The 12,653-nt window shown below is 43.2% G+C and overlaps 1 protein-coding gene across 3 annotated transcripts in view; it reads right to left on the bottom strand.

The window, feature by feature from the left end:
- LOC138947128 (low-density lipoprotein receptor-related protein 4-like) overlaps positions 1-12,653 on the bottom strand; it is a gene marked incomplete at its 5' end in the record, with an annotated part of 61,190 nt that overhangs the window by 48,484 nt on the left and 53 nt on the right. For all 3 annotated transcript variants that reach the window (XM_070318571.1, XM_070318572.1, XM_070318573.1), the window contains 4 exon segments: positions 575-743; positions 4,116-4,385; positions 6,107-6,263; positions 12,522-12,653. The exon segment at positions 12,522-12,653 is cut by the window's right edge and continues 53 nt beyond it. In XM_070318571.1, the coding sequence (XP_070174672.1) occupies positions 575-743; positions 4,116-4,385; positions 6,107-6,263; positions 12,522-12,653 (728 nt within the window).

Genomic DNA, 12,653 nt, shown 5'->3' with positions numbered 1-12,653 from the left:
CATGTTGTGCGTGTTGTTCCATGTATACATGTTGTGTGTGTTGTTCCATGTATACATGTTGTGTGTGTTGTTCCATGTACTGGGTCCAAACAGCGTAGGCATAAGTTGAAATGGAAAGGTGTGTGTGTGTGTGTGTGTGTGTGTGTGTGTGTGTGTGTGTGTGTGTGTGTGATGTATGTGTGTGTGCGTGCGTGTGTGTGTGTGTGTGTGTGTGTGTGTGTGTGTGTGTGTGTGTGTGTGTGTGTGTGTGTGTGTGAGTATGTGAGTGTGTGTGTGTGTGCGTGCGTGCGTGCGTCCGGGCGTGCGTGCGTGTGTGCGTGCGCGCGCGCGTGTGTGCGTGTGCGTGCGTGAGTGTGTGTGTGTGTGTGTGTGTGTGTGCGTGTGTGTGTGTGTGTGAGTGCTTGCGTGCGTGTGTGTGTGAGTGTGTGCATGCGCGCGCGTTTAATATAACAAACATCATACAGAATCAGGAAAGAAAGAAACGTTGGAAGCAAATGTGCTCTGAACATCAACCAATACACGCTATGTGTCTAACACATCACACACGAGTGTTTAGCTCCTTGTAACCACATACCCATTTTTTATGTCAAGCACAATGGCACGAGGATTCATTACTCCCGTGGTGACGATGGTTTTGTGGGCGTAGGAGGACATGGTCACCATGGCAACCCGGTTGTTGCCAGCGTCTGTGTAAAAGATGAGTCTGGAGAGATGGTCCACCGCGATGCCGTCAAGAGTGGCCGCTGCATTTCAATAAAAAAAAAAGAAGTTTTTTTGTTTTTTCCCGTTTTTACACCTGTTCCTTGTCCCGTTGTGCTCTCACACCGCCCCGTCCCTGCACTCACTGCTCCATCTACATCTGAATTTCATTCCGCTGCCAGACTTACCGATTTTACAGACGCTCCAGGGAGGGATGTCGGGTCGCTGCGGTGGGCTACCCTCGGAAGATGACACTGCACTTCTGCTGAGTCACTTCGACGGTGTTCAGTAGTGGGTCTGTCCCGAGCTAACATTTTGTTCAATACTAACAATGGACATAATTATGTGACAGTGCATACGAGAAAACGTTAAACTAAGCATGTCTGCATCTGATACATAACACGCATAACTAAATACACCACTCGCACAACGTAGACACAAGATGATGTGACATGGACCTCAATGCACAAACACATTTGAAATAACAGAAAATGTGTGCTTTGGCTTTTTGATGTTTGTGTCATGAATATCTTTAGTATTCGCAACAGAAATCCAAAATTGTTCGTTCTACTGGTCGTTCCAATGATACAGTGTGCAATGAAAGGATTGAAAACATCACACACTGTACCCAAGGGCCGATGAGCACGAGAAAGTTACCAACCAGGTGGGAGTCAGCCGCGGTGTTTGATTGGTTGAAATTGAGATTTGTTGTGAATTCAACGAATCAAACCCCGCGGTTTGTTCTCACCCGTTTGGGTGGCGCCCACTTTCGCTTTGTGCCCCTCAGCCCAGAACATCCCATAATTCAGATTCTTGACCAAAACGTCACTACGAACCCACTAACCTCGTTAAGGACATTTTGAACATCCAATAATGCAGATTCTTGACCAAAACGTCCCAGTCACTACGAACCCACTAACCTCGTTAAGGACATTTTGAACATCCAATAATGCAGATTCTTGACCAAAACGTCACTACGAACCCACTAACCTCGTTAAGGACATTTTGAACATCCAATAATGCAGATTCTTGACCAAAACGTCACTACGAACCCACTAACCTCGTTAAGGACATTTTGAACATCCCATAATTCAGATTCTTGACCAAAACGTCACTACGAACCCACTAACCTCGTTAAGGACATTTTGAACATCCAATAATGCAGATTCTTGACCAAAACGTCACTACGAACCCACTAACCTCGTTAAGGACATTTTAAACATCCCATAATGCAGATTCTTGACCAAAACGTCACTACGAACCCACTAACCTCGTTAAGGAAATTTTGAACATCCCATAATGCAGATTCTTGACCAAAACGTCACTACGAACCCACTAACCTCTGCGAGCGTTGAGGAAATTTTGAACATCCAATAATGAAGATTCTTGACCAAAACGTCACTACGAACCCACTAACCTCTGCAAGCGTTGAGGAAATTTTGAACATCCCATAATGAAGATTCTTGGCCAAAACGTCACTACGAACCCACTAACCTCTGCGAGCGTTGAGGAAATTTTGAACATCCCACAATGCAGATTCTTGACCAAAACGTCACTACGAACCCACTAACCTCTGCGAGCATTGAGGAAATTTTGAACATCCCATAATGCAGATTCTTGACCAAAACGTCACTACGAACCCACTAACCTCTGCGAGCGTTGAGGAAATTTTAAACATCCCATAATGCACTGGTTCTTGACCAAAACGTCACTACGAACCCACTAACCTCTGCGAGCGTTGAGGAAATTTTGAACATCCAATAATGCAGATTCTTGACCAAAACGTCATTATGAACCCACTCACCTCGTTAAGGAAATTTTGAACATCCAATAATTCAGATTCTTGACAATAACGTCACTATGAACTCACTCACCTCGTTAGGGAAATTATGAACATCCAATAATTCAGCTTCTTGACAATAACGTCACTATGAACTCACTCACCTCGTTAGGGAAATTATGAACATCCAATAATTCAGATTCTTGACCAAAACGTCACAATGAACTCACTCACCTCGTTAAGGACATTTTGAACATCCAATAATGCCGATTATTCCCCCCACTGCTTCTTTCTCTCTGTAAACTTGTAGGGCTAATTATGTTTCGGTAACTTACCCAACAACCAAAATCACTTACCCATCAACGGGCCCGAATCCTCGATAGCTCATGGGTAGAGACTGTACACATTGTGGATCTACTTTTTGCGACTCAAAAGTTCAGAACACTCTAATGTACACAATATACATTTCTGGAGCAAAAAATAAAACCATACCGCATTTAAACCAGCAACTACAGGCTTGAACACATGAATCTCAATATAAAATCCATGAGTTTGGTTGTTTTCTGAATTCACATCTGCCGTGCACAATCGTTTATCGCTAGCAAGATTCCAAGGAAAAGTAACTCTCATACTTTGTCTAGCGACACGAGTAGTTCCCCTTCCAGATTTCGGCTGCATCGACAAGACTGCAATCCGACGGTCAGTTTTCAACAATATTTCATTTTATAAACAGATCACACGCAATCAATTGCAAACATTTAATCAACTTAAAGAACATGCAGCGGTTTCATACACTATTTTGCCCCAGAAAACTGAACTTCATACAGTTTTTAACGTTGGAACACGGGTGTAAAACTTCGTCTGCTAGTCACATTCGAGGAAAGAACATTTCCTGAGCGATACCAAAGCATGAACAGAACACACACTATCTGCCTTTACCGCCACGGCAGAATGACAACATAACTGTGTACTTGATTTTAGTTCAAAACATGGAAACTGACAAGAAGTGTTAACAGAATTGAATGATTTGCACGGAACTATACAACCGCGCATTAATCGATCGCCTGCGCAGGTAGACTGGTTGGATGAATATGATTCGATCAAACGTTCGCACAAAAACTCCTCTTTTCTTTGAATAACTGAAGAAAGGAGGAATAAAGAGGTTACATACCTCGTCTCAGTGATTATCAAAAATAATGGTCTCAGTTCGCGGTCATGAAAAAGCTCGCTGAAGCTCGCATTTTTCATGATCCGCTAACTTCGACCATTATTTTTGATAATCACTGAGACTCGGCATGTATATAACCTCTACTTCTTGACCAAAACGTCACTATGAGCCCACTCACCTCTGCGAGCGTTAGGGAAATTTTGAACATCCAATAATACAGTGTTCTAGATGATCGAATGTGTACTACGTGTAGATATTGTGTCACCCGTGATTCACTTTTGTTTCCAATGTTGCAAATGCATACATTGTTTTGCTCCCACCAAGACTGCAGATCTTAGCAAACGCGTGACGTAAAAACTAGATTTGATGACGTTTCCCGTACACGTTCCCGTACACGTCCTGAAAAGTGCTGATCTAGATCTTGCTAATGCAGATTCTTGACCAAAACGTCACTATGAACCCACTCACCTCTGCTAGCGTTGAGGACTGTCTCAACATCGGTGCCGTTGAGGAAAGAGGAGCGAATGCCGTTCTGGTACCGCCCGTTCTCAGTCCAGTAGATCCTCTTCTGGACCGGATCGTAGTCAACGGCAATAGGGTTGTCCGGCCCGTCCGACACGTTGAAGGGAACACGATAGTTACTGATGGTGTTCGTGTCCACGCGGAAAATGGAGCCGTCGTTGGAAACACCGGATCTCCCGCTGCTGGTGATGAGGAGGAAGGTGTCGTTGCTCGGTTCTGCGAACACACACGGTGGGTAGAGAGAGAGAGAGAGGGGGGGGGTGAATGAGAGAGAGAAAGGGAGAGAGAGGGGGAGGGGGAGGGAAAGAGCGAGAGAGGGAGAAAGAGAGAGAGAGAGGGGGAGAATGAGAGAGACAGACAGAGACTAGAGAGAGAGGGTGGAAAAATGAGAGAGAGAGGGAGAGAGAGAGAGAGAGAGAGAGAGAGAGAGAGAGAGAGAGAGAGAGAGAGAGAGAGAGAGAGAGAGAGAGAGAGAGAGAGAGAGAATGACAATGACAATCACAATTCTTTATTTTACGAGGGTAACAGAATAAGCATTGGTATACTTTTTTGCATCTGGCCCTCGCCCTAAGAGAGAGAGAGAGAGAGAGAGAGAGAGATAGAGAGAGAGAGAGAGAGAGAGAGAGAGAGAGAGAGAGAGAGAGAGAGAGAGAGAGAGAGAGAGAGAGAGACTCACAAACAACCACAAAGACAGGCACACAAAATAACAGACAGTGACAAAGCCATATTAAGGACTTCTTTTCTTTGACTTTTTTAAAATTTCTTTTTAAAGATTTAGTCAAGTTTTGACTAAATGTTTTAACAAAAACAGGGAATCGAGACGAGGGTCGTGGTGTATGTGTGTGTGTATGAATAAATGTATGTGCATGTGTGTGTAGAGCGATTCAGAGAAAACTACTGGACCGATCTGCATGAAATTTCACATGAAAGTTTCTGGGTATGATATTCCCGGACATATGGGTTCTCCATTTTTTCAATAAATGTCTTTGATGACGTCATATTCGGCTTTTAGTAAAAGTTGAGGCCGCACTGTCACGCCCTCATTTTTTGACCAAATTGATTGCAATTTTGGTCAAGCAATCTTCGACAAAGTCCGGACTTTGGTATTGCATTTCAGCTTGGAGGTTTAACAATTAAAATTATGAGTTTGGTCATTACAAATCTGAAAATTGTAATTAAAATATTTTTTTTATAAAACGATCCATAAACAATTTCATCTTATTATTCGTCATTTCCTGATTCAAAGAATATATACAGATTTTATATTTGAATTAAAGACAAGCTCTGAAAGTTAAAAATATTAAAATTATGATTAAATTTTCATTTCCAAAATCGATTTAAAAACAATTTTAGCGTATTCCTTGTCGGTTCCTGATTCCAAAAAACATAAAGACATGTTATGTTTGGATTAAAAACAAGCTCAGAAAGTTAAAAAGAACAGAGGTACAGAAAAGCGTGCTTTCCCATTCAATGCAACCACTTTCGCACTATACCGGCTTTTTAATTTTACTGCCTTTTCCACGAACAGGAGGACTTACGATGCTATTCGGTTTTGGTGAAACAATGCAGTGCGTTCAGTTTCTGTGAGTTCGACAGCTTGACTAAATGTAGTAATTTCGCCCTACGCGACTTGTTTTTCTGTTATGGTTGTGTCCTGGAAAATACAGTGTTCTAGAAGGTCGAACCTGTAGCAAAGAACTGTACGTGTACGTGTAAATATTGCGTCACCCGTGACTCACTTTTTTCTCCAATGTTCCAAATGCATACGTTGATTTGCTACCAACAAGACTGCAGATCTTGGCAAACGCGTGACGTAAAAACTAGATTTGATGACGTTACCCGTACACGTTCCCGTACACGTCCTGAAAAGTGTTGATCTAGATCTTGCTAATACCTCATCCTGTTGCTAGGCATAAAACACAACCACTGTTACTAACCTGCAGTGTAGGTTGCACTAAACCCGACGCTTGTGACGCTGCTGTCAGAGCGGAATTTCATCCACAACTGGTTCTCAAATGACCGTCGAACGAACGGGACTGGATTATTGCAGTAGCGACCAAACAGTGGTGCTGTATCATCTCCTCCGTTCCGAATCTGTGTATTAAATACAAAAACAAACCCACATATCATAATGAAGCCATTTCTGCGAAAACAGTCACTGTGATCAATATTATTGTTATATGCACACCAAAAAGACTGTTTTCCGTGATTAACATATATATATATGTCGTGCCGAATTCACGTAATTGCCGATTCCGCGTAATGGGCAACATTTTTGCCCATTTCGCGTAATCGGCAAAACGCTGCCCAATACGTGAAATGGGCAGCGTTTTGCCGAAATCGCGTAAACGCCTCTAAAACTTGCCTATTTCGCGAATTCGGCAGCCGATTACGCGGAATCGGCAGCCGATTACGCGTAATGGGCAAGTTGCCCATTACGCGAAATCGGCAATAGCAAGTTAAGTGTGCGTGTGTGGGTGGGTGTGTGTGTGTGTGTGTGTGTGTGTGTGTGTGTGTGTGTGTGTGTGTGTGTGTGTGTGTGTGTGTGTGTGTGTGTGGTCGATCTCTCTCTCTCTCTCTCTCTCTCTCTCTCTCTCTCTCTCTCTCTCTCTCTCTCTAACAGTGTCAATGACAGTATAACAGAAAAGAACACGAGCCACACACAGAGTGAACGGTTTGTGAGCATATCCTCAGGAAATACTTGTTCTCGTGTGCCCGTATTATCAATCAAACAAGGGGCCTTAGTGATTGAAACTCACAAACAATACCAAATTTAAACTTTTAGTTTAAGCTTTCATTTTGCTGATAGCAGAGGAACAGTCAGCATGGACGGCAAGCATCGTGCGCGTTTTGATGAAAAAATGAAAAATGAAAAGTTTTCCAAGTACACATTGCCCAATGCAGACGACTACCGCTACGTGGTGAATGTCTTGTCCGGCGATGGAGATCGAAAGAACAGAAACGTTTACTACATTAAGGAGAAGTTTGATCTGGTTGAAGTTGCTGGGATGAAGAAAGTGATCAAAGTAAGAGCTCTCTCTCTTTCCCTTTCTCTCTCTCTCTCTCTCTCTCTCTCTCTCTCTCTCTCTCTCTCTCTCTCTCTCTCTCTCTCTCTCTCTCTCTCTCTCTGTGTCCCTCGCTGTGTATATCTCTGTCTCTGTCTCTGTCTGTCTCTGTTTCTCTCTCTCTCTCTCTCTCTCTCTCTCTCTCTCTCTCTCTCTCTCTCTCTCTCTCTCTCTCTCTCTCAATTCACGAACATTGTTTTTTCTCTCAACTTTTTACGTGCTTAAGCTTGTTCGAAACGTGTGTTCATTTTGCATTGACAATCAAGTTTGTTTGTGTGACGTGTCTGTTAATGTGTCATTTTGTGTTGATCTCTCTTACACACACACACACACACACACACACACACACACACACACACACACACACACACACACACACACACACACACACACACACACACACACACACACACACGTACAAATGTGTAAGTGTTCGCGTTCGTAAATGCAACTGAAATTAATTATAATGACATTGTGCAGATACGGAAAACGCAACAAGAAACTCCCCGGTACATCGTCACCCAGAATGAGCTATTCGACGTCCTGCTTGAGGCACATGTCAACACTGGGCACGGAGGCGAGAAAAAACTAAAACAATTCTCCAAGATAAGTACACGAACATTTCCGGTAAAATGATTAACTGTTTTGTGTCGGCCTGTGAAACCTGTTGCTTCAGTGGTTGACGAACTAAAAAACATGTGGCAAAACCTTCGCATAGTACATGGGCGGGCTTGACATCCCCAGAGCCAGGGTTCAGTAGAGCGATCGAACGCAGATGTGAAGCAAATGCTGATAGCGTGGACCATCGACAACAGCACCAGTAACTGGTCTGAAGGGCTCCGCTTTGTCCAGCTACAAAAGAATTCATCCCCACACAGAAATCTGCAGAACAAAACTCCATACGAGGTGTTGTTTGGGGAAAAACCGAGATTGGGTCTGTAGAAGACCTTTCTGCCTAAAGAAGTTGCAGGCGTGCTGACGACAGAGGAAGAGCTGGAATCTGCCATACGAGAGATGACAGGGGCCGAGGAAGTCGATGACGAGGCCATGGCCGTACCAGAGATGACAGGGCCAGAGGGAGTTACAGACGAAGCCATGGCCATACCAGAGTTGACAGGGGTGGCAGAACCCGTTGCTCAAGACGTTATGGCAGTAGACAAAGAAGATGTGGCTGCCAGTGCAGATTTAGAGACTGAAGATGAGGAATCAGCACAATCCGATTGTTCCCAGGCAGATCCCAGATCTCAAGAAGAAGAGAATGACAATACATCTGATGACCCCACAGTTGCTGAACACATGAAGAAGATAAGGGCGTGCCGAGCGGAGGCTTCACTTGACCAAGACAAAAGTAGCGCTCAAATGCTGTCTTCAAGCAATGCCAAACAACCCTCCCTAAACGTCGGGGACTGTGTCCTACTTCCAGTGTCTGAGTTTGACAGGGGTCGACTCGACGCCAGAAATATCCCCGGAGTCGTGTCTAAAATCATAGAACACGGCGCGTATAGGATCGCTACAAAGCACGGCGTCGTCAATACTGCTTATTCCAGAAACCAGTTACAGAAGGCAGATTGTCAAATCCTAAAGCTTCAAGATACAAACACAGCCGTTTCTTCTTTTAGAAAAATCGCTACTAAGCATTCCGCCCATGGTGGTCAGGGGTTTGCAAAATGCGCCTGTCAGACATCCTTCAGCTCCAAGAGATGCGCTTGTAGAAAAAGCGGCACTCTCTGCCACAGTCACTGCCACCCGAAAAACAGCAAATGTAAAAACAAATAAAAATTACTACCAAACTGCATGTCAGCCAAACTATAACCTGTGTTTGTGGTACTGAAAGATGAAAATAGCAGCTTAACTTGTATTGTTGAGGAGCGTTCTTTTTCACAATTATGCGTAATTCTTCATGTTCATCTATTTGTTCATCTTTTCCTATTATCGTTCTTTTGTTTTGAAAATAAATGTTTGCCTCGTTTGCATCCCTAGTATACTGTGTGTGTGTGTGTGTGTGTGTGTGTGTGTGTGTGTGTGTGTGTGTGTGTGTGTGTTGTGTGTTGTGTGTGTGTGTGTGTGTGTGTGTGCGTGCGTGCTAAAAAGTATATTAGCACAGTCATGGTCAGTATCGACGAAAACACACACACACACACACACACACACACACACACACACACACACACGCACGCACGCACATACACACAAACAAACATACACACTAAACTCACTATTGCCGATTTCGCGTAATGGGCAACTTGCCTATTACGCGTAATCGGCTGCCGATTCCGCGTAATCGGCTGCCGAATTCACGAAATAGGCAAGTTTTAGATGCGTTTACGCGATTTCGGCAAACCGCTGCCGATTTCACGTATTGGGCAGCGTTTTGCCGATTACGCGAAATGGGCAAAAATGTTGCCCATTACGCGGAATCGGCAATTACGTGAATTCGGCACGACATATATATATATATCTGTTTTAATATTTGCCATACTGAAACAACCTTAACTTGTATTAATTAAAGTTGAAGTGGGAGTCAGTGAGCTCAGTAAAGTTAGGATACATTTGCCTCCAACTTTAACTCCGCGTTTCTCCAATCAGACGCTTCAGTTAACAGTGTCCGAAGTCGCAAAAATGGCCACAATTGTCGATCAAGAGATTCACAAACAACCACACACACACAAACTGAACTTATACACAACGAATTCGTCGCCCTTCCCCCCCTTTCTATGTCCACCTTTGTTATGTGCGTATGTGTGTGAATATATATATATATATTTTGTCATCATTTTCACGAGTTTTCATTCATATCCAGCCGGGAAATAAATCTCATGTTCCCCATGCAATAAATCGAGGTGCTAAATGGGTTTGAGCTTTCAGATGAAACGTGGATTGTCAAAGTAAAAGCCAATCAGGCTGATTGTTTGATGTGTGGAACCATCGCGGCTTTGGATTCTTGTTTCCGAGGACAGCGATTGTGAGCATTCACTCCCGAAGACCCAATCAATGTTGATAATTACCGTGGCGACTCATGGTCAATTTGCAACTTATCTCTGTACTCGCAAAATCCACAACGAAAAGTCATAAAACACTTAAAAGGAAAGAAATATGCTCAAAACTTACTGAACTCTCACCTGTGATCGCAGCTCTGTACATTTTCAGACTCGAAGAAAAGCGTCAACAAGCTACGTTTGACGTCACAGACAAGTTTGACGTGTTATCTCGAGCTATTGTGACGATGCTTTGGGGCCCGGAATTGGATTTTAAAAACTCGTCTCCCTGTGGGTTATTGTGAATTTTGTTGCACTACCAAAATGATGACAAAAACTATGTTTGGTGGCTTGTTGTCAGACCAGCATTTTTGTGTTGGTCCTCGGGGAGCATATCGCCTTTTATCACTAAATATCAAAAAAGATGAAACAAAAGACGATATAGTCCCCTCGGACCAACAAAAAAGCTGGTCTGTCAACAAGTCATCAAACATCGTATAATGTGTGTGTGTGTGTGTGTGTGTGTGGAGGGGGGGGGGGGGGTGCGTGTGTGGGTGAAAATCAATTCCCGAAAAAATACAAGACAAATGTGACCCTCCACCACGGAATGAGTCGCATGTCACCTTTGCATGATTTACATATTTTTCCATTTTTTCTAAAGAATTTTTTATGCTCTATCCAGTGGTGAAAACCGTTTTAGAAGAGAGCAAAAACTGTTTGAGTTATAAGCCTGTGACTAAGGTGACCCTCACACTGTTACCAGACACTCCCCGGACTTTTATTAAGCCTAGCGCAGAACCGCGCGAGGTGACATGCGACTCATTTCGTGGTGGAGGGTCACAAATTGTGTTGTGCGTTGACATAATGTTTTTCGCTTTCATTTTTTCAATGAATATGATGGCGTCATATAGCTTTTCTGATAGACACGTGGGGGAATTCGGGGGCTGTGATTGGATGGTCTCACACATCCCTATTGCGATCATCAAAGAAAAACGCTACGGAAGTTGGTCATTTTTTACCGATATACAAAGACGCATGATTCCGGTTTCTTCCACGTGTATAAAGTACACGCATATCTCGCCAGGTTTGTTTCTGTGACTAGTCGACAGACGATGCCATTTGCTTTGTGTGTGTGTTTTGTTGTTGCTTACTGTACATGACATACATTACGTATGAAATCCAGTTCTTTAACAGGCAACAAACCTTGCAAAGTTCAAGAAGAGCTCTGCAATCTGAAGCGACCTATCTCTGATTCTAGCAGACGATCTCTCCAATGTTTAACACAAAATCAGCAAACTCTCCTGTCACATAGAACGTCCATTGTATAGTGCAATGTTGAAATGAAGTTACCGGTCTGAAACATCTAGTCGTTTCTTCTGAGACAATCCTTGCTCTCTTATCATCTACAGATTTACCGCAGTCTTTATCACGCGATTCCCCATCAGAAGTCAGACTTTCGAACATAGAATATACGTAAGCAAGCATGATACGTCATGACGTCATATGATTCCTAGCATATTGACGTAATGCTAAACATCCTGTTATCTCGAGTCTTCTCCGTAATACATGTCCGTGTTTTTTTTAATGTTCGGTGATTTCCGTGGATACATGCGCACAGAATTGTCGTCTGCAATCAACAACATGGACCATTCTGGTAGTTGTTGCTGACAAAAAAATTATTTTGAAACAGAATATAATGTCAGAATAGCAATATAAACGCTATTGTGTTTTCAGTGTAGCAATAGGGTCCGATATTTAGACTCGAACATGTATAATGTATAATGCGACTCGTCTTCGACTCGTCGGCATTATACTTGTCTCGTCTAAATATCGGACCCTATTGCTACGCTGAAAACACAATACTGTAGCTGTTAATATCCAACTTTTTTAAATTTTTGCTTGACATTTATTCTGCAAAAACTTCCTTCTCTAATTCTGCAATCTATTCATCCCCAATAGAGAACATGATAGCCTTAAGAAAACAATGCTGGTTTGTAAATACTACAACAGCAACAACAGCAGTTGCAACAACAACAACAACAACTTCCACCACCAACATCAACACCATAACAACAACCACGACAACCACGACAACAACAACAGCAACAACAACAACAACAACAACAACAACGATGACGAAAAAACACCACCACCACCAACAACACCACCACTACCACCACCACCACCACCACAAACACCACCACCACCACCACCAACAACAACAACAACAAAACCACAACCACCACCAACAACAACCACCACCACCACCACCAACACCACCACAACAACAACAACTCTATTCATCCACTTACCTCAAGGTAGTCGTAACAACCCGATAAAGAACTTGCTTCCAAATCCATCTGGGTAAAGTTGAGTGTTATTCGGTATCCTTTAGGCGCCGTGATAGTGTAGGTGCAGTTCTGGTCATTTCCATGTTCCTGTGG

This window comes from Littorina saxatilis, linkage group LG14, assembly GCF_037325665.1.
Source record: "Littorina saxatilis isolate snail1 linkage group LG14, US_GU_Lsax_2.0, whole genome shotgun sequence".
Lineage (NCBI taxonomy): Eukaryota > Metazoa > Mollusca > Gastropoda > Littorinimorpha > Littorinidae > Littorina > Littorina saxatilis.
This window is presented reverse-complemented; position numbering and strand designations above follow the sequence as displayed.